Here is a 25,206-nt window from a genome sequence, read left to right as displayed (position 1 = left end):
GGAATCAAGAGTGCCTGGTTAGCCAGGATCTGTCAAAAGCCATTGTTCCTGCCCTCAGAGAGATTCCTAGAAGCCTATTACTAAAACAAAGGGAGTAAGGCTCCAAAGTCTTAAGTCACTGTGTAAACGAGCAGAAACGCAAACTGTGGACAGACACACGTGATAAATCTTCCCTTCGGGCCCCTCGATTTAAGCTTAAAGTTAAGAGCAGTTGATAGCATTTCACTTCCCCTTTGGCGAAACAAACCCAATGAAACCATTTAATTTAAAGGCTTTTTATTAGGAACCACGGGAATGAGCTGCTTATCCCTCTGTAACAGTCTAGAGCAGGTCGTCAGGTCCAGGAGGGAGAGAGGTTATCAGAGGTGCTGTGGTGTGCTTTGCTGCATCGCTTAGGGCCCGGAAGGAAAGGTGGCGGCAACAGAGGTCGGCAGGAACTGGTGTTAGCCAAAACACCAGCAGCCTGGGGAGAACCCTCTCCCTTCCTTCCAACTCCACGCAAGGCTGGAGCAGGCCAGGAGACAGAGAACGTGGCTGCATTTTCTGCTGCTTCATTTCACTTGCTGGCCCTCCACTCTTGTTGCCGTTTGGTGATTAGGTATTTGAAGAACTCATACACAGACCACGCGATGGCTGTGGAGGGGATCTGGTAAATGACTCTGGCCTGCACCCCTCGGAAGTAGGCGGTCACCCCGCCTACTTGATACACCGTCCTGAAGGCACTTGCCATGCCTGTGATATGTCCTGTGATGTTTGAGTTCAAGGCCAGGGACTCCTGGGTGTTGAGCAGTGTTTTGCAAACGTCCAGTGGGGTTGTGGCGGCAGCAGCGACGGCTCCTGCACAGGCTCCGGAGAGGACGTGGGAGCTGGGGCTGTACCGTCTTTGGGGGTTAAAGTGCTCCTGCAGGAATTCATAGGTCATGAAGTGAATGGCTTGGAAGGGAACATTCATGGTTAGCTGCGTGGTGTAGCTACGATAGAAGGCGCTGGCCCCTTCATTTTGCCACACTGCCCGCACACAGTCTGTCACCCGGTGGTATGGTGAATTGTACATCTGCATCCTCTGCTTGACCACTGAGGGTGCCACCAACAAGAAGGAAGGAAACGAAGCCAGCCGTCAACGGGTGAGCGAGGGTATCCAGATTCAGAGTCCCAAGTCGGCGGGTCAGCCATCGGAGCAGAGGGAGAGAAAAAAATATGAGTGAGCTGTCAATAATATATTAATATGTTATTATCTAATACATTCAGGTTTCCCTTTTTTGAGAGGGGATAGGAGAAGACTGGTAAAGAGCCAAAATATAACAGACCCCCTTCTATTAGGTTTTCTTTAAAACCAACCAGTGAGGGGTGCCTGCGTGGCTCAGTTGGTTGGGCATCTGTCTTTACTTCAGGTCAGGATCCCAGGGTTGGGATCGAGGCCTGGGCTTGCTGCTCAGCAGGGAGTCTGCTTCTCCTTCTGCCTCTGCCCCTTCCCACGTTCACCCTCTCTAGTGCTCTCAAATTAAACAAAATATTTAAAAAAAAACAATAAACACACAGAATATATGTATGATTTAGAGACTCCAGAGGGTTTCCTTGAAGTAAGTACGTACTACTATTATCTTACTCTTTCATAAAACCCAAGACAAGAAATGACTCCGTGGCAGTGAACATCATAATGAACAGATAGCCCTAATCTGCATCCTCAGGTATGCAGAGCACCCAACTCTTACGGAACAAGGATGGTTAATCCTTCTACAGGCGAAGGGCTACCAAAAAGAAAACAAAATTCTTAACCAAGAAGAACTGTGGCTTTAGTTTCCGAACATCTGCTCCCTCAAGTGGTTAACGTGATGTGAGCTCGGGATCTCTAGCTTAGGTTTGGCCCTTGTCACTCCACGGCCTTGCACATACAAGTAAAGAACTAGAACTTAAAGAACATAGCAACCACACTACCCCTTCATATTTGAGTATCTCACCCTCCACCTGGAAAGCCGAGATCCAAGTAGCCATGCATGAACTGAGCTCTACAATGTACCCTTTCATTCCTATATCATCTGTCTTCATTTCAACAAGAAAGGCTGGATTTTTAAATGTTAAAATCATCCATCTTCACCTCTTTGAAGAAAAGTGAAATAATCTGTTAAATTTTCAGATGAGATCAAATCCCTTACAGAGGAGACTTCCAGGAAGGCCCGGGAATAGGCCTTCTTTTTTTGAGAAAAGCCCCAAAGACGGAAGAAATCTCAAGGAGTTTCCTTCCTAAGGGGCGCCTCCTCGGGACCCACAACATGGAGGGGAGCGCCCTCTACTGGTAAGACGCAGTAGCACAGCAGGATTTCCCACCCAAACCAACCACGTGCTCCCTGGCTTTCTTCTGCAAACCAGAAATAAAGGAAAAGCCCGAGATGCAGATGCAGCTGCCCACAGAGGGAATGGAGGCAGAATCATTACCTTCTGCTGGATTCATGGCTGCATCATGCAGTAATGTTGCTACACACCCAGCTGCACCTGCAAAGGAGAAAACAACTGCCACATATAAGGCCAGGAGAGGTCAGGTCATTCACTGAGGCCTGGCGGAGGGTGGGGGGACAGCTAAGCCAGAGTAGGGACAGGGAACGTAGGAGCCAGTTCAAAAGATGGGACCCCACCACTCCTAAACCCCCGTTCAGAGAAATGAAGACACTTGTTCCCACCAGCTTAGTTAGGGTCACCAATCTTCATTCCATAGGTATAATAGGAAGGCCCAGAAGAGCCTAGGAAAACAGCCCAGATTTTACAGCCAGTTCTGAGAATAAATGCAGTTTATGCCCCAGATAGGAACCAGATCCACTGCGGCCAAGGGATGCCAGCGTCAGCTGCCTCCAGTGGAGGGAGAACATGAGGGGCGGCGGGGTGGTCAGATTTGCACCACAGCATCTTGTCTCCCAGCCTGCCACCCCTGTGCTGCCCAGTCCATCTCCACAGATTCTAGTATTTGTACTAGACCTTTCCTTCGGGTCCTGAACTGCCATATCCCTCACCACTCCCATTCGCTCTCAATTTGGTGCTCGGTCCTCAAGCACCCGGCTGCTGTCCCTTCTGTTCCTTCCACATAACCTCCAACCCTTTGGTTTCTCTGTGCAGAAGTCCCTTGGCTCCAGCTCAATTCACATGTTGAGGCCTGGTCATGTCCTCAGCAACTCAAACTGCCTCTGGTCAGTTAGGGTCCTGAAAAGGTGAGGCAAAGAGCTGGGGCTCCATTAATGTCTTCCTTGGGTGGCTGGGTCACCTCTGATCCTGCCCCGAAGAGCAGGACATCACCTGACTATCTGGAAATACACAATGAGGGGGTAGTTCCGTGTGTCTCCATGTGTTACCGGGGCATTAGAAGTTGGTGCAGGGAGAATAGTTGAGCTGGTAAGTAAGGGAAGATACTGTCAACACTTTGTTGAGGACGCCCCCAAGGAGGGGTGGGGTTGCCCCTTATCCGAGAACTTCAGGTTTGGAAGTCCCTCCCCTATAATCTGGCCTACCCCAGCCCACAGCTTCAGCTCCAAACCATGCTGAGACGGGAAAGCATGGACAGCAGCAAAGCCCAGAGAGTTGAGAAAGTGGGGGAACCAGCACAGGAAGGCTCAATACCGTTGGCAATATGGCTATTGCCCCCAGGGTGGATTACATCACTCAATGTCTTTTTTAACTTTTCGTAGCAGGCAAAATAGAGGGCATGGGCAGGCCCCGCGCCTGTTGCTGTGACGTTCAGCCCCCGCATAGGCCTCCACAGCCCCTCCGTTCTTATAATCCTCCAGAGCGCCTCCAACACATTGCTGTAGCGGGCGGCTGGGTCCGGCTGTAGGCTCTGCATCCGGGTCTGAAATTACAGAAAGAAGCGCAAGGTCAGCGATGCCAACTCCTCATTCAGCTTCCCGACTTCCGACACTGAGGCTGTGGGCACTTCTATGTGGAATCATGCCAAGGGGCAGGAGTGCCGCCTGGCTTCCAGGTTTACTTCCTTCCAGATCTGCATCCAATCTTTCCAAGACTTGGACCTTTCTTTTGCTAGTCATCTATGAGGGGAACACCGCTGTTGTCTCTGAGGACATCACTGCTTGGGAAGTGGCCTTGGACTCTGAAATGATTCAGAGCCTCAGCAACAAATACCAAGCCCAAGTTTCAGAAGTTGCTTTTGTGCCTTAATAATCTCGGGCCGAGTTCTTTCCAAATGTATTTTGAAGTCAACTATTTTCTGTCTACAACATAGTTTATGCATTATTTCTGAAGATTGATCCTGGGCTTGCTTCCTCACCACATACTACACTAATGAGGATAACTCATCCTTTGTTGGATCTTTGCTAATTATCTGAGTTTCTCAGATTACTTGGCATTGACACCTGGGCCTGTAGGTTAAACTCTTGGCAAAGGCAGTATCTGTAATGGATACTGCTCTAATTTCATGGGAAAGAGCCTTTAACCTGAAACTTATGAAAGGTGGAAACCAACTTAGTCTCTAAAACTGAAGGGATTACCAGATCTCTAATCTAAACTGAATGAATCCCGAAATTGGTATCAAATAATATCAGCCTTCGTGAAACATAATCCATGGAATTTCCAGAGGATTCAATGACTGAGACAAAAATACATGGTAGATACTTTGTATAATGCTGGACAAATTTGGATTGAAATATAGGAAATGTATCTTTTCAAAACATTCCCCAAATCACAGACCCTCAGGGGAAGGGTGTGTCTCCTAATGAAAATCTCTTGTCTGTTGATCCACTTCAAGATTAAGGTAGCATGGAGATTAACAATATAAAATCAATGTCCAGGGCCTAAACAGAGTAAGCACTCAAGATCTGTTTGTTGAATGAATGAATGAATGAATGAACAGATGAATGAAAGAACAAATGAATCTTAGCTGTCTGCACCAGTTCACAAAGTAAGAAGTGAGCTATTAGTGAGTCAGTAGGGGCAACTAATGCCCAAATGCAGTTTAAATTCCTACTTCATTCCAGTTACTGGTTCAATTTGAACCTTCCTTTTGGCCATCTGGAATTCAAGAGCCCTGCCTCTTCTCAAGAGCATAGGGGAAAACAATTAACCAGATTAACAGGTCCTAGTTAGCTGCAAGCAATCCACATTCCTCTAAAGTTATTTTCTCCAGCTTGCTACCGACAAAGAACTGGAAGCTTAAAAGGTTAATACTGTAAGTTCTATCATAAATACAGTATCGTTTATTACAACTTGACTCATTCTACTTCTCAAAAAAAAATAACACCATAAATTTCCAATAAAGGATATGCTTATGACAAATCTTTCACATCATGCCGAGGTACAGAAACCATTAGGAGTTATTTGTGACTACAGGTCTTTGCTGGCTACAGCTGCTGATAAAGATAAACTGGGCCTGGTAGCTTAACAATTGTGTTTCCATAGGTTTGTTTGAAACTGATCTTGTACAGGGAGAATATTCAGAAATTGCACTGCTCTGCTGAAGTCAGTGGCATTACCAGCCTTGAAAGGTCTGGCCTCAGAGACTTAGAACCTTTCACCCTCAAGAGAAACCTGGACTGAAAGTAACTTTGAGTATTTTATACATACCTTTACATCTAACACAATTCTACTTACACCCTTATGGAAAGGACCCAGGCACAAGCGAGGCCAAATATAAATATCAATATGGGAGGGCGCCTGGGTGGCTCAGTGGGTTAAAGCCTCTGCCTTCGGCTCAGGTCATGATCCCAGAGTCCTGGGATCGAGCCCCACATCAGGGCTCTCTGCTCGGCAGGGAGACTGCTTCTTCCTCTCTCTCTGCCTGCCTCCCTGCCTACTTGTGATCTCTGTCAAATCAATCAATCAATCAATCAATCAAATCTTAAAAAAAAAATCAATATGGCTCCCCAAAGGAGTGAACCAATAAATCTTTCTTTGGGAGAAAAATGAAATCTCTACAAGTTTACGAATAGCCTTTAATTATTTAGAAAAACACTGGCTTTGAAGAAAATCCAAATAAACTAATAGGGAGATAAGTGGTTTGGTAAAAGACAAGCCACATTTGAGTCAATTGAGTATGAGCCTGAGTATGAGCCCCTGCTTTGCTAGATGTGTGGATGTGTGGTCTTGGATAGATCACTTAACCAGAGTTTCAATGTTGTCATCTAAAACATGAGATTAAGAATGGGTCACGGGGCTGTTGTGCAGATTCCAAGAGGAGATGTAAAAGCCACTGGTAATTTATGAAGCACTAGAAATATAAGGCTTTTTATTTTTTTAATTCAAACACGATTCTTGGGCATATTTGTTCATACCATATAATTTATAGATGATGGCACTGTTGTCTCTTGTATACATTTCACAAATGTGCATGAGCAACTAACTGGTGCTTAGCCACTAGTAAATTAGGTTTAATTTTGTATCTTTTTGTTTTTACTTTAAAGTTTCTCTGTGGCTATAATGATTTTTATGTCCAGCTATTAATCTGGAGGTCATGTTTAGGGATGAGCACTATTATGAAACTCTGTGCTTTGCTTGGATCTGGAGATCTACTTCTGAGAAGGCTGTATGGAAGGCCTGAGAGTCAGACTGGGTTCCAATCATGACGGTGCCACTTAACTTGCTTCCTTTTCTTCATCTGTAAAATAATGAAAATGGTGTATACTTTGTGAAATTGCTTCAAGGATTAAATGAATAATTTTATGTAAGGCACATCATTAGTGCTTGGCAAATAAGAACAATTGCCCTTTATTGAATAATAAGTATTATTAGATACAAGAAAGTCGAAAAGGCCAATGTTTCTACTTCCTAACCTTTCACTGGTGCACATGTATAGATAACCATTTGCATCTGGAGTTTGGAAAAGATTTCCCTTGCTCTTTCTCTCTTTAACTTATTATGTAAGTAGATTATTTGTGTCCCCATTACAGAGCCAAAAAGTAGCACCTTGCAGGCAGGCGGGTGCTTAGCCAAATGATTTTGAGATGATTCTACTTTGGTTGCAGAGCCTATCCCTATAAAGTCTGGTGTTTGCCTCTGAGGCTCAGAAAAGGAAAACTGGAATATATTTGGACTCCCAAACCTCCCTATTATGACTATGTAAATAGTTGGCTGAGTAACTGTGGCCTAGCGGGTTATGGTACGTTCCTCCCAAGGATATTTTAAATCAACTTGACCCTGATAAGTAGCTGGGGTGCACAGGCTTGCATGCCAAGAGGCAATGCCAACTTTCATTTGCAAACCCTGTGGCTGCTGTTTAGGCTCCAACACAGTTACCTGCCTCTAGTCTTAAAGACCGTTGAGCTGTTCTTCTTCTCCACCACCATTTATGGTAAAAGAGGAACTGGGAAGCCCTGGGACAAGTGAACTGGGAAGTCCTTTCTGAAGGAAGAGATTTGAATTTTACTTTCATGTCTGCACAACAATGTCTTAACATCCTACTTACATTAAATCCTACCAGTCTCACCTAGTTGTTCCCTCTAGTCATTTAAATCTCAGTATTAATGGCAAATGCAAATGATTCTTCTAAAATATGCTTTTGTATCTTTGAAGACTCTTGAGCATTTTTTTTTTTTGCCTCTGAACCAAATAATTATTTAATACAGGACTTTGAGGCATGACTGTAATGTCATATGACTAATTTTTTTTTTAAAAAACAAACACTTAAAAGTTTGTGTAAATGAATAAGAACTGTTCTTCGAAACAGTTACCTTGGAAGGCTAGAAGTAACTTATTCTAGCAATGCTGTGATTATGCAAAATATTTCTGGAACTCCTCTTTCAGAAGAGTTCCCTCAGTGGGTTTATCAGCCTCAAGAATATATCAGTCTCCTTGCTTTCTGGTCCCACCTTCTCTTTGTTTTCAATCAGTATTACCCATTTTGATCTTCTGCCTTATCTATCATTTTTTATTCCGAATGGTCTGTTACTAAAAAAAAAAAAAAAAAACCCAAACCCATTTTGTCACATGGCAAAGATTTGCCCTCTTTCATATTCACCCAAATATTCTGCAAGCATTCCTAACAGAGGAATCTATAAAATATTTATAGCAACATTATGCAAAGATATTAAATAAGAAGATAGCCTCCCAAAGTAATGGGACAACACTTAGGTTGATAAGTTACAGTAATATTTCTCAGTCACATTATTACGTTGTATTTTTCAAGTCATTAAATAATTTTCACTGCTTTCTTTGATCTAGTTTTCATTTGATACCCATCCTGATACATAGCACCCTAAACCCTGCTCTCTACTCACAGTCTAAGTATAGTGAAGTTACTTTACTTTGCAGTTAGGTCATTTTAATTTTTGGATATATAGCATTAACAACTCACAGTCATTCAACCTAGACTTTACTACATAAATGTCAGAATCTTTACTGGTACTTATCCACTTTATATTTTAATACTGTTAGAGCATTAACCATCCTCTTACTTCTCTTGCATGGATTTTACTATTTATTCCTATTCCTCTCAACTGACAAGGGTATTTAAAACTCTAGTATCCATTTTAACCAAGTGCAATCTACCAGTTTCAATAGATATGGCCCTTGGTAGGAGTTGCCTTGCAACTTGCTAGAAAACTATCAACTCAGAGTCATTCACAAAGCTTAATGAGCACTTTCCCTATTTCTTCACTACCAAAGAAAACAAGTGAGAGTACCAGAACCAGGAAGAAGCAGAAAAGATAGACTTTGTATTTCCCAACTCAGTACTCTCTCCTTTTGAATATGTAACATCTTCCTAATTTGAGGGGGGAAAAAAAACACACTTCAAAGAGCTGTGAGGATACTGTTTGACTATAACCCCAACATTTTTAAAGGAGGCATCAGTCTGCCAATACATTTACTTCTACAGTCCCCTTGAATTTACTTTTCATTCAATCTAGTTCTTACTTTGAGAGACTGGTACCTTTACTAATGCACAAGAATAAGAACTGTAAAGAAAAATCAGCTCCTCTCTTCACCTAGCTTTCTTCCGAAGCACTTGACTTCTTTACCCACTTATCAGTCTGCTTGGTTGTGGCTGCAGTTAGTTTTTACTTTCACAGGAATCATGTCGTCATGTTGATCCCAATTCATTTTCAATATCATCATGCTTCCCTTCTAGGCAACTTTTCCCCTTTGTCAACTTCAGCTGGCTAAAGAAATACACTGTCAGGTCCATCTCTTGTTTGAGGGCTGCACATACAAAATCCTAATTCCAGCTTAGTTTTCATGTTCAGGAAATAGGTGGGGTATCATGCCTGATGCAGGGAAACCGAAACCTCTTCCTGAAAGTGGTCTTTCCCAAATTACTTCCAGTCTAGAACTATGAATTCTCACTGCACAAATGATTTCCAGTCACTCGTGGGTTAAGATTTAATAAGTAAATGCTCTATCTAGCTGAAAGATTTCAGATTTCTGTTCCTGCCCCCTCACTTTTAAGGGAAGACACAGCAAGAAGCTTATAAAAGCACCTGCCACAGAACATCTCAAGCCTTTAAGATTCTATTCAGGGTCTGATTCACCCCAGTTGGCTTCATCTTCATCAAGTTAGTAGCACTTACCTGTTCCATCCCCTCCCACCCTATTCCTGCTTAGTCCCAGCTAGGTTCCGGGGCCTTGGCTGACAGATTTTCTTTCCACAGTGCCGATTCAGATCTCACTGATGGTTAGAAATGGGTCCTGGTTCCTGGCTGGGTTCAATCCCCAGCCGGGACCTTGCTTGCACGGAGTATCGGTCGAATCGTGCGGCGATGGCAGGGGCCAGGAAGAAACCCATGTCGGCTCCGGCTCTCGGCCGGGATCCTGGCTCTGGACAGGACCCAGGCAGGGGTCGGGTCTGCCTCAGGTCGGATTCGGAGCCGGTCCACGTCTCACCTTGACGCAGTCGATGGGATACATCACGCAGTGCTCCAGGATCCCTGCCACGGCGCCCGCCACCATGTGCGTGGTGACAGTGGCTCCAGCCGGCAGCGCCTCGTAGTCCGGGCCGGTGTCCGGATCCTGCCGTACCGGGGGCCGGCAGGCCCCGGCCTCCCCGCCGCCGGCCCCCCGGCCCACGCCCCGCTGCAGCCACCCGTCCAGCAGCGCCGACTCCCCGGGGCTCCGCCCCGGCCCAGCCGCCGGCCCCCCCGCCACACCGCCAGCACCCCGCCCCTCCAACTCCATCCACCCGGGCCAGCTGCGGCGCCCACCCTCGCCGCCGCTGCCGCTGCCGCCACCGTCCCCCAGCCCCGTGGTGTCCGCCTCAGGCGCGGCCCAGAGAGCCCGGGGCCTCCGGCTCCCGCTCGGCCCAGGAACACGCCCCCCAGCCAGGCATTGGTGCGGCCGCCAAGGCAGCCCCGCCCCCTTGCATACGTCAGAAAAAGATGTCTGTGGTATTAGAGAAGTTGCCTGTCATTCCTCCGCCCTGCGGCGTTGCTACGGTTTGGATCCCACCCCTTCCCCTTTGATCTTGGGAAGCTTCTTGTTTATTGGCCATTGATTGGCCAACATGCAAGAACAGCCCGCCCACCGACTTTTCTGGAGGGCGGAGGGAAACTTAAGGCTGAACTTTGATAGGCTCAACCACTCTTGATACTTTGACGGCGGCCATTGGCCATCACCACGTCGGGATTCGATTGGCTACGGGAAGAGAGCGAAGAGCCCAGCGGGTAGAGGGACCGGATCTGGGCCCCGGACTGGCGGCTGGGGAACTGCGGGCGCTGCATGCTGGATCGTCTCGGGAGGGGGTGGGGGTGGTGCCAGGCCTTCAAGGTCAAACCGTTGCAGTCAGCCGTTAGAACTGCGTTCGAGCGCGGGCCCCAAATCCCGGGACACGCAGGTCGCGGGCGGGCGGCGCTGGCCCCCGAGCTCTCTTCCCGCGGGATCTCGGGCCGGCGTGAGGTGGAGCCAGCTTGGGCCGGGTATTCCCTGGCGCTGCTTGCCCGCCAGTGCGGGAAGCTGTTGCGACAGACGGGCGGAGGCCCCTTAGACTCCGGTTGGATCTGGTGTGCTGTCCCCCGCCCCATGCCGCGCGCGAGCCGGCTCCTGTGGGCTCGGTGCTCCTCAAGCGCCGGCATGCCGCCCTGGGCTTGCACGCGAAGTCACCCGGTATATCCCGCGGGTGCTGAATGAATGAGTTCTCCGGGGCCCGCTGTCTCTGGGTCCTGCGCCAGGCCGAGAGCTGGAGGCAGGAAGGAGATGTCGAAATGGGGCGGGATGGTTCAGAGATGACAGGTGGAGAGGCCGGTCTGGAGACAGCTGCCAAACAGCACAGAAAGTACGGCGACTGTGGAGAAGCTCGGACAGAACAGCTTCTCCCGGCACTTACGCGCTGATGACCACCACTGCCTGGGGTGATTGCCTTTTGTGATAAGATCGCTGTTCTTCCCCAGCGGGGCGGCCCGAGTCTGAGAGCCGCACTCACTGGTTTGTGCCGGCGATTCCCAGCCGGGAGCACCACCTCCTGGGCGGTGACGTTGCGCGGGAGCTGCACGGGGGCTGCTGGCGCGGTTGAGGAACGCAGAACTCGCCGCTTCTCCGTCGTCCTTGCTTCGGTATCCCTTCTCGGGAGTGTGTTTGCACAAGCCTCCCCCGTTTCCAGCTCGGTTCTTAACTACCTATTTTTCCGAGATGACGATGCAGTTGTGAACTTTTCCATCTCGTTATAGCTTTTAAGGAAGAGGCTTTCTTTTTTTCTTTAAAGCTTAGTCCTTCTTTGACTAAGGACTGGTTTGGTTTGGTTTGGTTTTGACTGTTTGATTCATCTATTCTCTTCCTCCTCAGCAATGGTTAATAATCTTTGGGCCTGGACCTTTGTGAAAGTAACGAAACTACAGATCCTCTTCCCTCCACTTCCCACCCGCCGTGCACACACCACCTAGGGGGCCATAAACTTTTAGGTTAAAAACCCTTCTCTACATCTCTCTCCTCTAGCTCGCTTCCCTTGAGAAATGAATAGATCTCCCCAAAAGATAAACCACTCAATCCTGCTAGAGAACTAATTCCTTCTACTGCCAAACTACTGCAGTAATGAGCTATACCTGCTGTATCCTTTCTCTCCTTAATCCCCACATTTAAATTTTAAAAAAATTTTATTTATTTACTTGAGAGCGTGAGCAAGGGAGAGAACACGAGCAGGGGCAGAGGGAGAAGCACACTCCCCATTGAGCAGGGATCCCCTTGGGGGGCTCCATCCCAGGACCTGACATCACGACCTGGGCAGAAGGCAGAAACTTAACAGACTGAGCCACTCAGGTGCCCAACCCCAACATTTTCACTCATTTATCCAGTGACCACAGATGACCTTTCCAAATGTAATGGGTATTATTCTTATTCCCTCCTGCCCCCACTGACTCATCCCTCACTGAAATATTTTCCTCCCTAGGAACCACTCTATTCTACATTTTAGACTTCTCAATTTTCTACATTTCTCTAAACACCGAGGGGAAGCATTGCTAATGTTTTAATGCTTTTTGTCATCTTTAATACCTTAGAGAACCTTACCATTCCAAATCTGTTTCCCCCATTGGGCCTGTATTTCCCTCCTCACATACTACTACTTGTCTACTACTACTACTACTACTGCTGCTGTATTTCCCTCCTCATACTACTACTACTACCACTACACTACTACTATTACACTACTACACTACTACTACTACTGCTACTGCTACTGTATTTCCCTTACATGCTACTTCTACTACTACTACTACTACTACTAAACTACTGCTGCTGCTGCTGCTGCTGCTGCTGCTTTTTAACTTAAACTTCAGTGGACATACAGTGCAACATTGGTTTCTGGAGTAGAATTCAGTGATGGATCACTTACAACACCCAGTGCTCATTGCCCACCTAGCCCACACCCACCCACGTCCCTCCATCAGCCATCAATTTCTCTATTAAGAGTGTCTTATTGTGGGGTGCCTGAGTGGCTCAGTTGTTGGGCATCTGCCTTCAGCTCAGGTCATGATCCAGGGTCCTGGGATCGAGCCCCGCATCAGGCTCCTGGCTCAGCGGCAAGCCTGCTTCTCCCTCTCCCACTCCCCACTTGTATTCCCTCTCTAGATGTCTCTTCTTCTCTGTCAAATAAAATTAAAAAAAAAAAAAAGAGTGTCATTGCTTGTTTCCCTCCTTTTTTTCTTTTCACCTTCCCATATGTTCATCTGTTTTCTTTCTTAAAATTCCACACCTGCGTGAGATCATACGGCATTTGTCTTTCTCTGACTTATTTCACTTAGCATAATACAGTCTGGCTCCATCCATGTCATTGCAAATGGCATGGCGAGTAATACTCCATTGCATATACAAACCATGTCTTTTTTTATCCATTCATCAGCCAATGGACATTTGAGCTGTCTTCGTAGCTTGGCTATTGTTAACATGCTGCTATAAACATCCAGGGGCATGTGTCCCAGCGAATCTGTATTTTTGTGTCCTTCAGGTAAATATTTAGTAGTGCAATTGCTGAATTGTAAGGTAGTTCTATTTTTAACTTTTTGAGGAACCTCTGTGCTGTTCTCCAGAGTGGCTGCACCAGTTTGCATTCCTACCAGGAGTGCAAGAGGGTTCCCCTTTCTCTGCATCCTCACCAACACCTGTTGTTTCTTGTTAATTTTAGCCATGCTGACAGGTGTGAGACGGTATCTCATTTTGGTTTTGATTAGATTTTGCTGATGAGTGATGTTGAGCATCTCTTCTTAGCCGTCTGGATGTCTTTTTTGAAAATCTGTCTATTCATGTCTTCTGCCCATTTCATAACTGGGTTTTTTGTTTTGGGGGGTTCATTACATACTTTTTTTTTTTTTAGATTTTTAAAAATTTATTTGACAGATCATAAGCAGGCAGCGAGGCAGGCAGAGAGAGAGGGGGAAGCAGGCTCCCTGCTGAGCAGAGAGCCCATTGCCGGGCTCAATCCCATGACCCCGAGATCATGACCTGAGCCGAAGGCAGAGGCTTAACCTTCGAGCCACCCATGCACCCCTCGTTACATACTTCTTAACTGACGTTTCCATGCGAACATTCAGTAAATATTTATTGAGGACCAGCTCTGTGCTTGATACTGTACTTGAAGTGACTGACACAGGACACAGTCCAGGGAGCTCTCATGGAGCTTACTTTTTTTTTTTAAAGATTTTATTTATTTATTTGACAGAGAGATCACAAGTAGGCAGAGAGGCAGGCAGAGAGAGAGAGAGAAGCAGGCTTCCTGCGGAGCAGAGAGCCCAATGCGGGGCTTGATCCCAGGACCCTGAGATCATGACCCAAGCCGAAGGCAGCAGCCCAAACTACTGAGCCACCCAGGCGCCCCTGGAGCTTACTTTTTAATGAGGGGAGGGGGATAGTCAAAAATACCCACTAGCTCTAGGTACTATTCTGATAACTGAAATAGGGAGATGTGATAAAGAGTGACTAGGTGGCTACATTTATTGGGCCAGGGAAAGCCTTTCTGAGAAAATGACACTTAATGACAGGAGCCATGATGAACCCAGAGAAGAGCATTCCAGAAGAAACAGTAGATACAACAACCCTAAGGTGAGAACAAGGTTGGTGTATAAAGGAACAGAAAGCCAGTGTGGCTGGAACGTGGCGAGGGAAAGGGGAGGTGACTTGGGATGAGACCGCGTGGACATCTACCTTAATCTCTGGCATGACTCAGCATGTTCATTCCAAACTTCGCCTTTGAACTTCACACCCCAACCAATTCCTCCAAAATTTTTCTTTTCTACCCAACCAGACTCTAAAGCTGGGAGTCTTCTGGAGCTGTCCTTCAGAAATATTCTGAAATGTTTCTTTGGTTTGGGCTTTCCTTTTCCTTCCTATTGATACACTTTCCCAGTATCTGTTCCCTTCACATGTATATTGTAGTAACCTTTGAATGTCCTCATTACCTCCAGGATCCCCTGGCTTCATCAGTATTTTGTTTCCCACTCTTCCAGTATCTTGTTTCCCACTCTTCCACCTCCTTAAAGATAGGCATGGCTCTGGATTTGCGCTTTTTTTTTTCTTAAGATTTTATTTATTTATTTGACAGACAGAGATCACAAGTAGGCAGAGAGGCAGGCAGAGAGAGAGAGAGAGAGAGAGAGGAGGAGCAGGCTCCTTGCTGAGCAGAGAGCCCGATGTGGGACTCGATCCCAGGACCCCGAGACCATGACCTGAGCCAACGGCAGAGGCTTAACCCACTGAGCCACCCAGGCGTCCCTTAAAGTTGTTTTTTGTTTTGTTTTGTTTTGTTTTGTTTTTGTCAGAGAGAGAGAGAGAGCACAGGCAGGCAGAGGCAAGGGAAGAAGCAGGCTCCCTGCCAAGCAAGGAGCCTGATGTGGGACTCGATCCCAGGACACTGGGATCATGACCTGAGCCGACAGATTTGCATTAACTGATGAAATGTGAGAGAAGCGTGAGAGCCATGCACCAACTGGTGATGTTTAGAAGGTCCCATCAGCCTGGGACCTGGTGAAGATGAGGGAGCTGAGTCTTCTACTCACCATCCCTTTCCTCCCAGATGGACATTCACCATGAATAAGAAAGAATCTTTGTTTTTAAAACAGATTTTAGGATTATTCCATACCATAGCAAAATATAGCCCACTCCCGCTCAGACTTTAATGTGATATTAAAGTCACCTGAAGAATTTGTTAAAATGCAGATTGTTATTCTGTAGTGGGGCCTGAGATTCTGCATTTCTTGTAAGTCCCCAGGTGATGCTGATGCTGTTAGACCCTGGACCACACTTTGAATAGCAAGAACCCATCCCGACTACATGATATACCACTCTCAACCCAACTACGCACACTACCCTACATCTCACCAGCACTTACACTTTCCTAAACCAATTAGCAAGCAAAGAAGTGTCTTGGAGATATTTTTTATAAGCCCTCAGTAGCTCCCATACATGCAGCTCCTCAGTTGGGCTTGGCATAATCTTATTTTCTTTTTTTTTTTTTAATATTTTATTTATTTATTTGACAGAGAGAGATCACAGGTAGGCAGAGAGGCTGGCAGAGAGAGAGAGAGAGAAGCAGGCTCCCTGCTGAGCAGAGAGCCCAATGTGGGACTCGATCCCAGGACCTCGAGACCATGACCTGAGCCAAAGGCAGCGGCTCAACCCACTGAGCCACCCAGGCGCCCCGAATCTTATTTTCTTATATTCCTAAAGTAATCGTTTCCATATTTTCCCTTCTGTACTGTATTTCTTCTTTTCTACCTCAACCTTTGAGACTACTCATTGTCTCACTACTGAGTCTCATTTATTTTCCCTAGCAATAGAAACCCTGAGTTTTAGCTTGGAGCTAAAAGTCCAGCTGAAGTCCATTTCCCCCCAGCTTTCCCTACAGCTAGTGTTAGCTGCGTGACTAAGTTCTAGCTAATGAGATGTGAGTGTAAGTGGTGTGAAATATCTGGGTTCTACTTTTAAAAGGAAAGTTTACGGGGACACCTGGGTGGCTCAGTCAGTAAAGTCATGATCTCAGTCAGGGTCCTGGGATGGAGCCGTACATTGGGATTCTCACTTAGTAGGAATCTGCTTGTCCCTCTATCCTTCCCCCAGCTCATACTCTCTCACTCTCTCAGATAAATGCATTCTTTAAAAATAAATAAATAAGGGGCGCCTGGGTGGCTCAGTGGGTTAAGCCGCTGCCTTCGGCTTGGGTCATGATCTCGGGGTCCTGGGATTGAGTCCCGCATCAGGCTCTCTGGGAGCCTGCTTCCCTCTCTCTCTCTCTGCCTGCCTCTCTGTGTACTGTGATCTCTCTCTGTCAAATAAATAAATAAAATCTTAAATAAATAAATAAATAAATAAATGGAAAGATGGTGTTCTCTGAGTATTTTTTCCCATGTTCTCTCTTCTTGTCATTTAGAATACAGACCCAGAAGATATCAATCATTTTTGGGCCATGAGACAAGGCCTATACTTGAGGTGGCAGAGCAGAAGGTAGAAGAAACCTGCTGCCTTTTGGGCAGGAACAGTACCTTTGGACTTCTCATGTTCTAGTACATGAGAGAACTTGTTTAAACAGTTGCTGTTGGTCTGAATTGTTACACCGTCAGATTTATATACTAACGGACACATCTTCATCCCTAAAATGCATTTCCCCCTTTGTTCTTATGAAAATTCTCATTCTTGAAGGTCCAAAACAAGTCCCCCTACTCCTTCCAGCTTACCTGACCATCACCCTCTTCCCCTGAACTGCCATCCCATGTGACCATATGAGGTACGTGTATCATACAGAAGGAGACTGATTCCAATAGACATAATGCGTTTGAGCAGTTCACGGCAGGAGAATGTGCACAGGAAGGTGCTCCAAGGGGGGTGTGGGGACAGGTTCAAGGGAATCCATTTGTTATTCCTTGTCCTTGGCATCTTTGCTAAAATTAATCTGAGAACGCATTTCAGGCATCTCTTCTTTCCTTCCTCTTGTTTCTTTGTCTGTCTTCCCACCTTATAAAAGAAGTGTGCCTTTGCCTATCCAGCTTGTTACAGTTCGTTGCCCTGGGACATAAATTTCCTGGTAGCTGAGTGGTCCTGGTGCTAACAAGGCTCCTTTCAACCAAGACACAACTAACTGTAGATTTCAGGTCTTTCTCCAACTACCTATATTTTGATTAGGGCAAAAAATGGCTTTAGAAATGGATATTTTCGTCCTTATGGGATATCTGGTGTACATATATATTGTACAGTGGAGTAATGGGTTTTTAATTTAACCACATCACCTATTCCCACCTTATTATCAAAGAATACATTGTTTCTGAGGAAGTTTCCTCTCCAAATAAAGCAAAAAAAGAGCATAATTAAATGTTAAATGTTGTAGCGCCTTATTTCATTCAGCTGACACACTCCTGGTAAGGTCAGTGTCTTATCTATTTCTCTTGGGACAAGGATATTCCAGACTTATAAAAATGTATGCTGGGAAGTACTAACATGTACAAAGTGCAAGGCTCCTTCTCTAGTCAGAAACAAGAAAGCTGAGTGATGTTCTTCATTTGCTCACATCTCAACTTAGGTCTCAATTTTCTATCTTGCATAATTTCTAGAAGTATAGGGAAAGTACTGTTTAATTTTCACAGATCAGCTTCATGCCTTCAAATAGAAGGAAATATGTCAAAAGTAAATTTATATTTTGTTTTATCTTGAACATTTTATTCAGGTTTGTACTAAAAACATATTCATTTTCTTTTGTCAATAGACTATTGACTAAACCATTTCATACCCTCTTGGATGGCTATAATAAAAAATACAAAAAATATGTGTGGATGAGTATATGGAGAAATTAGAATCCTCAGATGTTGCTGCTGGCACTGTAAAATGGTTCAGCCACTGTGGGAAATAGTTTAGCCATTCCTCAAAAAGTTAAACATGGAGGGGGCGCCTGGGTGGCTCAGTGGGTTAAGCCTCTGCCTTTGGCTCTTGGGGTCCTGGGATCCAGCCCCGCATCAGGCTCTCTGCTCGGCGGGGAGCCTGCTTCCCCCCTCTCTCTGCCTGCCTCTCTGCCTACTTGTGATCTCTCTCTCTCTCTGTCAAATAAATAAAAAAATAAAAAATCTAAAAAAAAAAGTTAAACATGGAGTTACCACGTGATCCAGCAATTCCGCTCCTCGGTATATTGAAAAGAAGTACTTAAACAAACACATGCATATGCTTGTTTATAGCATCACTTTTCACAGAGGCAAAAGATGGAAACAGTCAAAGTGTCCATCAAGAGAAGAACTGATAAACAAATTGTGTACGTACACAAGATGAATACAATTCAGCTGCAGAAAGGAATGGAGGAGGGATATATACTGCCATGGGAATGAACCTTGAAGATATGTTAAGTGAAAGAAGACACTTACAAGAGATATCCCGAATACGTTGCTCTATAGAGACAGAATGCAGACTGGTGGTTACCAAGGCTGGCAGTGGGGGTCAGGGGGTCATGAGATAGGAGATGGTGCTTAATGGGTACAGAGCACAACACCTTTTGGGGGTGATAAAATGATTTGGAACGAATAAAGGTGTTGGTTGCACACCACCATAAATATACTAAATGCCACTGAATTGTTCACTTTAAGGTGGTTTAATTTCATGTTACATAACTTTCACCTCCATTGTAAAAAGGGAAGATTCGCTAGCACCCCACAGATGAGCTGAATAAACTAGTACTTCATTATCTTCTCAAATGCTTGTGCCTCTGTAACTCCAAACAGCAGCTCTACACCAGTCATTATATAATTCCTAGGTTGCCTCACACCAACTTGAAGAAAATCTACCTTGGACAAAAGTGAAAGATCTGGGCAGCGATTGTTAATGGATACAAAGTTTCTTTTTGGTTGATGAAAATGCTTTCAATTTATACTGTGATGGTTGCACAACCCTGTGATTATACTAAAACCTACTGAGCTGGGTGAATTTTATGGTATATAAATTACATCTCAATAAAGCTGTTCTTAACACACCACAATGTCTAATCGAGATACATTGAAGAGTATCTTCTTCCTGAACTCCAGTTTCATCATTCTTTAAGCAATAAACTGTAACCCTTTGCACATCTATTTTGGGGGGGTAGTTACTGCAACTACACCATTCTTTTCTCTTCAAGTTTCTCCTAAAGGATTTTGTTTGTGAAAGAAAAAAAAAAAATCCAAAACAAGAAAAATTACTAACTTTGGTCTATGAAACAAACATAATCTCACCTCTGAATCACAGGCAGAAATTCAGAAAAATTACTCTGCTTCACTGTTTCTTGTCTAATAGAAAGTTTCTGTTCAATTCATACTCAAATTGAGTTGAAACAGACACAGGAAAAAAAATACTATAGTCACTCTTATCCGGGCACCAGTCTTATTGCCACTCATTTTCATTCTCATTTCTATCATATCCTTATTACTTAAACAAAAATGTAAATTCTGGAAATAATGCCCTGAAACAATTATTTTTACACCTTTTTGTAAGCCCTGCACCTACCTGTCATATAATACCTTTTCTTCTTTTTTTATTTCCACAAAGTAAAACTGCACTCTCTTTTCTAAAAGATTTTATTTATTTATTTGAGAGAGAGAGAAAGGGGGAGCATGAACAGGGGGAGGAGCAGAGGGGGAGAAAATCTCGAGCAGATGTGGGGCTCTATCTTATGGCCCTGAGATCATGACACTGAGTTCATGACCTGAGCTGCAATCAATATTCAGATGCCTAACCTATTGAGTCATCCAGGCACCCCTAAAACTGTCCTCTGAAAAGCACCTACTAATGTCCCTGGTAAGACCAAGTGTACCCTCAAAATAATTTAAGATATAATGTCCTGAACTTGAGGGAACCACTTCATTTAATTAGAATATCTCCTTCTCAGATAGTGACATGTTCTTTTAATTCTGTCAAATGTATAATTTAAAACTTTAAATCTTGAAAATACAAACATACATATATATATATAAACATAAATATATATATACACACACACATATAATACTTTTACTAAACCAATTTCTACCCATCTGTAATGTCTCCTTAAGGTACTTTAATATGACCTAAATAACAGAAAAAGATCTTTGTTCACAATCAACAAGAAAAGTTATGAAATACAATTTTGTGGGGTTTTGGCTCCAAAACCAGAATAGCTTTAAGCAAGAGAGAAACAAGAACAACTAATAGTCACTTGACTTTGGTGTCACTTCCAGAGACTGAAAAAATGATTTCTCAAATAAGTAACACATCCTTTTGCAATGAAATGGTTCCTAATCCTTTGACTAAATTTAAGAAGATAGAAAAATTGTGAAAAATAGTTGGCAAAACTCCATTCATTATTTGTTTTTGTTTTGTTTTGTATTCACTTATTTGTGTAAAAAGGTTACTTGGTACCTACCTATAGCAACAACAACAACAAAAAGGGACAAGACTTGGTGATGCAGTCCATCTCACTCTATCAAAAGATAACAGTCATCTAATGATGGATGATGTAACCTAAAGTGTTCTAAAAACCCAATCCACCTATTAAGAGGTATAGTCCAATAAAATTTTACTTTCTTTTTTAAAGTAGGTTCCCATCCAGCATGGGGCCTAATGTGGAGCCCAAACTCATGACCCCAAGACCAAGACCCAAGTCAGAAGCTTAACCAAATGAGCTACCAAGACACTTATTTTTTATGCAGGTAATTATTCATTCAATCCAATTCAATCATTATTTCCCTGATGCCCCAGACCGATCAGTTTCCCCATCACATACCTCAGGTCCTCTACTTTGTAGACGTTAGTTATAATTTTGGATTGTTGTATAAAATTGTTTCATTAGTGTCTGTATTACTAATAGATGATAATCCCCATCAGGGCAGGGAACATCTTTTTACTTTCTTTTTTCCCCTGCACTTCAAGCATTGTACTTCAAGTTCTGTAAGTACTTGGTAACATTTATTTGAGCAATAGACGTTGATGGATCTTGGTCCTGAGCTACTATGTCTCCCCTTGAATGGTGGCAATGACTCATCCAGCGAGTTCCAGTTCTTTTGATAGCTCCCTCCAACCCAAGGCCTAACCCTCCCTGGTGTCCTGGCAGTTGTAATCAGGGATACCACCCAACAGGGTGCTAGCAAAACTCATTGCAGTCCTAATCTTGGCATTGATTTTCGGAAGCACTCACGGAAGAGACAGGCCCTAAGGTGAGTTCACAAGCCAGGACTTGAAAAAGCTCATGTCACTGCTTTGTAAGAGTTTATAAAAAGGTCACATTTGAAATAAGATCTTAAATATATGGATAGTTAATTAGGCTAAGTCAGATGGGATTGGTAAAAGGCGTAAAGGAGGTAAAACCTTCTGGACCAGGAGAACACCATATTGCCAAAGTCCCTAATGAGAGGATTGGGACAGTGATACAGGGCTCGGGGAAGCATAGTTTTGAGACAAGCCTGGGAGTAAATAGGGGCCACATCCTGAGAAGTTCTAGAGTCATGTTAAGGGAATCAGTTTATATCTTAAGAAAAATGGGATCCCATTGTGGAATTTTAAGTTGAAGTGAGATAACCTGGGCAATTTTTTTTAAAGATTTTATTTATTTATTTGACAGAGAGAAATCACAAGTAGATGGAGAGGCAGGCAGAGAGAGAGAGAGAGGGAAGCAGGCTCCCTGCCGAGCAGAGAGCCCGATGCGGGACTCGATCCCAGGACCCTGAGATCATGACCTGAGCCGAAAGCAGCGGCTTAACCCACTGAGCCACCCAGGCGTCCCAACCTGGGCAATTTTGTGTTCTGGAAAGGACACTTTGTCTGCAAAGAAAGAGTGAGGGCAGCAACCTTGGAAGTTGAGTCATTATTCTTATTTTATGGATAAGAAAATGAGCGTAAATGAATAGAACTTCTTCAAGGCCACATAGTAAGTGGTAAAACCAAGCTTCAAACACTGGTCTGAAAACTTAACCACAGCCTGCTGCCTTTCTAGAGCAAGGTAATAAACCACCAAAATAGAGTTAGTTAAAAAGATGTTTTTTTTAAGTTATAAACAAGAACCTTATTCTCTGACTCCTCCTGACTTTACCTTGATCATAACTGTCAGAAAATGAGGAGGAGCTGAAGTTCCATGACTTGACCTAAGGTTCAGGGACCTCATCTGTAATATGGTAATAATGCATATTTTACTGGGTTGTCTCAGGATTCTATCAGAAAAGAAATAAAGTTCTTACTCTAATATCAGTCATATAGTTAGAACTTGACAAGGTTGATCACTATCACTATCATTATAATTATTATTATCCATTTTTCCTTTTTGACTGTCATCCAGCTATCATAGAAATCGCTGGCAACCTGTTACCTACCTGCTGACAAAGAGACCATGACTAGTCATTGTCCTTTGCTAGACTAGAGCACCAATTGTGGGATATCTCACAAATAAGCCTGCTTTTCTCCAAACAATAATATCCTAACTCCAGGCCCATGTCATGTGTGTCCTCAATTAGTGTATAAAATTCATACCTAAAGAGTTGATTTAATTATCTTTAATTCCTTAAGTAAAATGGCTGAATTACAAAACTTCCCTTGAATATTACCAAAGAATGTAATGGCCTATTGTCCATGACATACAAAGAAGATAAGCTATCAGCAGGGGATGAGGTTTGGGTTATTTATCTAAGTTGATATGATATATTTTTAATGCTCTGTGGTGTTGAATCCTTTATAAATATGGCATAGTTAAGGAGGCAACAAGCATTATTTTTTTTATATAAAGATTTTATTTATTCATTTGACAGACAGAGATCACAAGTAGGCAGAGAGGCAGGCAGAGAGAGAGGAGGAAGCAGGCTTCCCGCTGAGCAGAGAGCCCGATGCGGGGCTCAATCCTGGGACCCTGGGATCATGACCTGAGCTGAAGGCAGAGGCTTTAACCCACTGAGCCACCCAGGTGCCCCAACAAACTTTATTGACAACAGAAACAACATAATTACCAACAAACAACAAATTATGGCAGCAGATGTGGGTCTCCAACCCATGAACCTTGAATCCCTGATTTATCAGTGTGATTTTCCTTGTTGTCCTCTGGGTCCAATTCCCATTTTTTATTCTTTTTTATACAGGCACATCCCTGACCCTCTTACCTGGTCTTTTGCCTTGTCTGATGCTTGTTTCTTCATTATCTCCTTTTAATTAATCAAATCTTTTCTCTTCACCCCTTAGACTTCCTTGCCTTTACAGCTTACTCATTGCAAAATAACATATAAAAGCCCAGGCATTTACATTAACTATAACAAAGAGGTTAATCTAATATTTCAGGTGGTGAAAATTATCCTTCGAGTGACAAAGATAAAACTATTTCACCTTTGGATTTCTTTGCCTCCCTTTGAGTTACTTACTGGGCTCCTGCTGTATGTCTGCCCAGCACTGTGCTGGGGACTAAGAAGGATGAGGAGAGGTGGAGAGTGGAAAAAAAAAAAAAAAAAGGAATGAACTGAAGTCCTCCTTTGCAAGAAACTTGTACTTGCTAGGGGAAAAAAAACCCATGTATGCATTACACAATGATAACAGCCAACATTTATGATGGGCCTACTATGTGCCAGCCAATGTATCTATTCTTTCTTTCTTTCTTTCTTTTTTTTTTTTTTTAAAGATTTTATTTATTTATTTGACAGACAGAGATCACAGGTAAGCAGAGAGAGAGGAAGGGAAGCAGGCTCCCTGCTGAGCAGAGAGCCTGATGCAGGGCTCCATCCCAGGACCCTGGGATCATGACCTGAGCTGAAGGCAGAGGCTTTCCCCCACTGAGCCACCCAGGTGCCCCATCTATTATTTTTTTAATCCTATGTGGTTGTAAATTAGTTATGTGCTACTCTGTTACAAATTACTATAAAGCATAGTGGCTTAGAGCAGCAATAAACATTTATTACCAGTTTCTGCTGGTGAGGTATATGATGGTGGTTTAGATGAGAGGTTAGGGCTGGGCATAGGAAGCACAAGTCAAGACGTCAGCAGGATCTGCAGTTACATGAAGGCTTGACTGGGGCTGGAGAATCCACTTCCACAGTGACTCACTTACACAGCTGTCAAGTTGATACTGCCGGTTGGCAGAAGGCCTCGGTTCCTCTCCACATGGGCCTCTCCAGAGAGCCGCTAAGGATCCTCATGACATTGCGGCACACAGTACCACATTCTTGGCAAATTACTCTCTTAGCTTATAGCCATTCTAGTGGGTACGTGGTAGCATTTCCTTATAGTTTTAATCTGCATGTCCCTCATCACTAATAATGTTGAATACCTCATGGGTTTATTGGTTATCTGTATATATTTTTTGGATAAGTGTGTAATCTTCCACTTAAAGGGTTGTTTATTTGTTTGATCTTTTTTTTTTTTTCTTACCATATATTACTTTTGGTGTCCAGTGTTTATAATACGGGGGCCAGAGCTTTCTCCCCAACTCAAGTGGGGCTTTTTCGATTGGCTTATGAGGCCAATAGGGGTCCTTCTTCTTGTCTGATTTGGCTTCTGAGAAGACTTCACTCAGGTCCTCAGTGGTCATCTGATCAAACGGAATTATGTTCTTCATCTTCTCCAGCTCTTTTTTCATATTCCTCCATCCTGGCCTTTGAGAGAGATGAAAACTCAGCACTCAGCACAGCTTTTCACATCTTCTTTTTCTTCAGCATCCACCTGAATGGTATATTTCTCCTCTGGCACAGGAAACTTCACGATATTAAATTTCTTCTCAAAGCCATCTACCAAGCCAGTTATAGGTTTTCAGACTGAAAGTTTAGGGGTTGTGGAGAGTATTATAACATAGCACAGAACTCAAAACTGAACCCTAGAAGTCAATACTATTATCTAAATCTCCTGGACTACTCCACC

The 25,206-nt window shown here is 44.0% G+C and overlaps 1 protein-coding gene across 2 annotated transcripts; it reads right to left on the bottom strand.

The window, feature by feature from the left end:
- Nucleotides 1-259: 259 nt before the first annotated feature.
- SLC25A28 (solute carrier family 25 member 28) lies at nucleotides 260-10,255 on the bottom strand. Of its 2 annotated transcripts, none has more exons than XM_004749748.3 (4): nucleotides 9,811-10,255; nucleotides 3,604-3,832; nucleotides 2,434-2,490; nucleotides 260-1,074 (listed from the first exon to the last, which is right to left on the bottom strand). In XM_004749748.3, the coding sequence occupies exons 1-4, from the start codon at nucleotides 10,099-10,101 to the stop codon at nucleotides 557-559; spliced, it is 1,095 nt and encodes a 364-aa protein (XP_004749805.2). In that variant the 5' UTR covers nucleotides 10,102-10,255; the 3' UTR covers nucleotides 260-556. The 2 variants fall into 2 exon arrangements, with proteins under 2 accessions (XP_004749805.2, XP_044924542.1); XM_045068607.1 differs by lacking the exon at nucleotides 9,811-10,255 and adding an exon at nucleotides 9,498-9,791.
- Nucleotides 10,256-25,206: the final 14,951 nt, after the last annotated feature.

Source organism: Mustela putorius, unplaced genomic scaffold, assembly GCF_011764305.1.
Source record: "Mustela putorius furo isolate JIRA1106 unplaced genomic scaffold, ASM1176430v1.1 tig00003909_pilon_pilon_pilon, whole genome shotgun sequence".
Taxonomy (NCBI): Eukaryota; Metazoa; Chordata; class Mammalia; order Carnivora; family Mustelidae; genus Mustela; species Mustela putorius.
This window is presented reverse-complemented; position numbering and strand designations above follow the sequence as displayed.

Excerpts from the sequence above, each read along its gene's own strand:
- SLC25A28 (XM_004749748.3), bottom strand. The coding sequence starts at position 10,101 with ATGGAGTTGGAGGGGCGGGGTGCTGGCGGTGTGGCGGGGGGGCCGGCG. Across the intron at positions 2,491-3,603 it reads CAATAGCCATATTGCCAACG|GTGCAGCTGGGTGTGTAGCA; the intron begins GTATTGAGCCTT and ends TCTCCTTTGCAG. Across the intron at positions 1,075-2,433 it reads AGCCATGAATCCAGCAGAAG|TGGTCAAGCAGAGGATGCAG; the intron begins GTAATGATTCTG and ends TGGCACCCTCAG.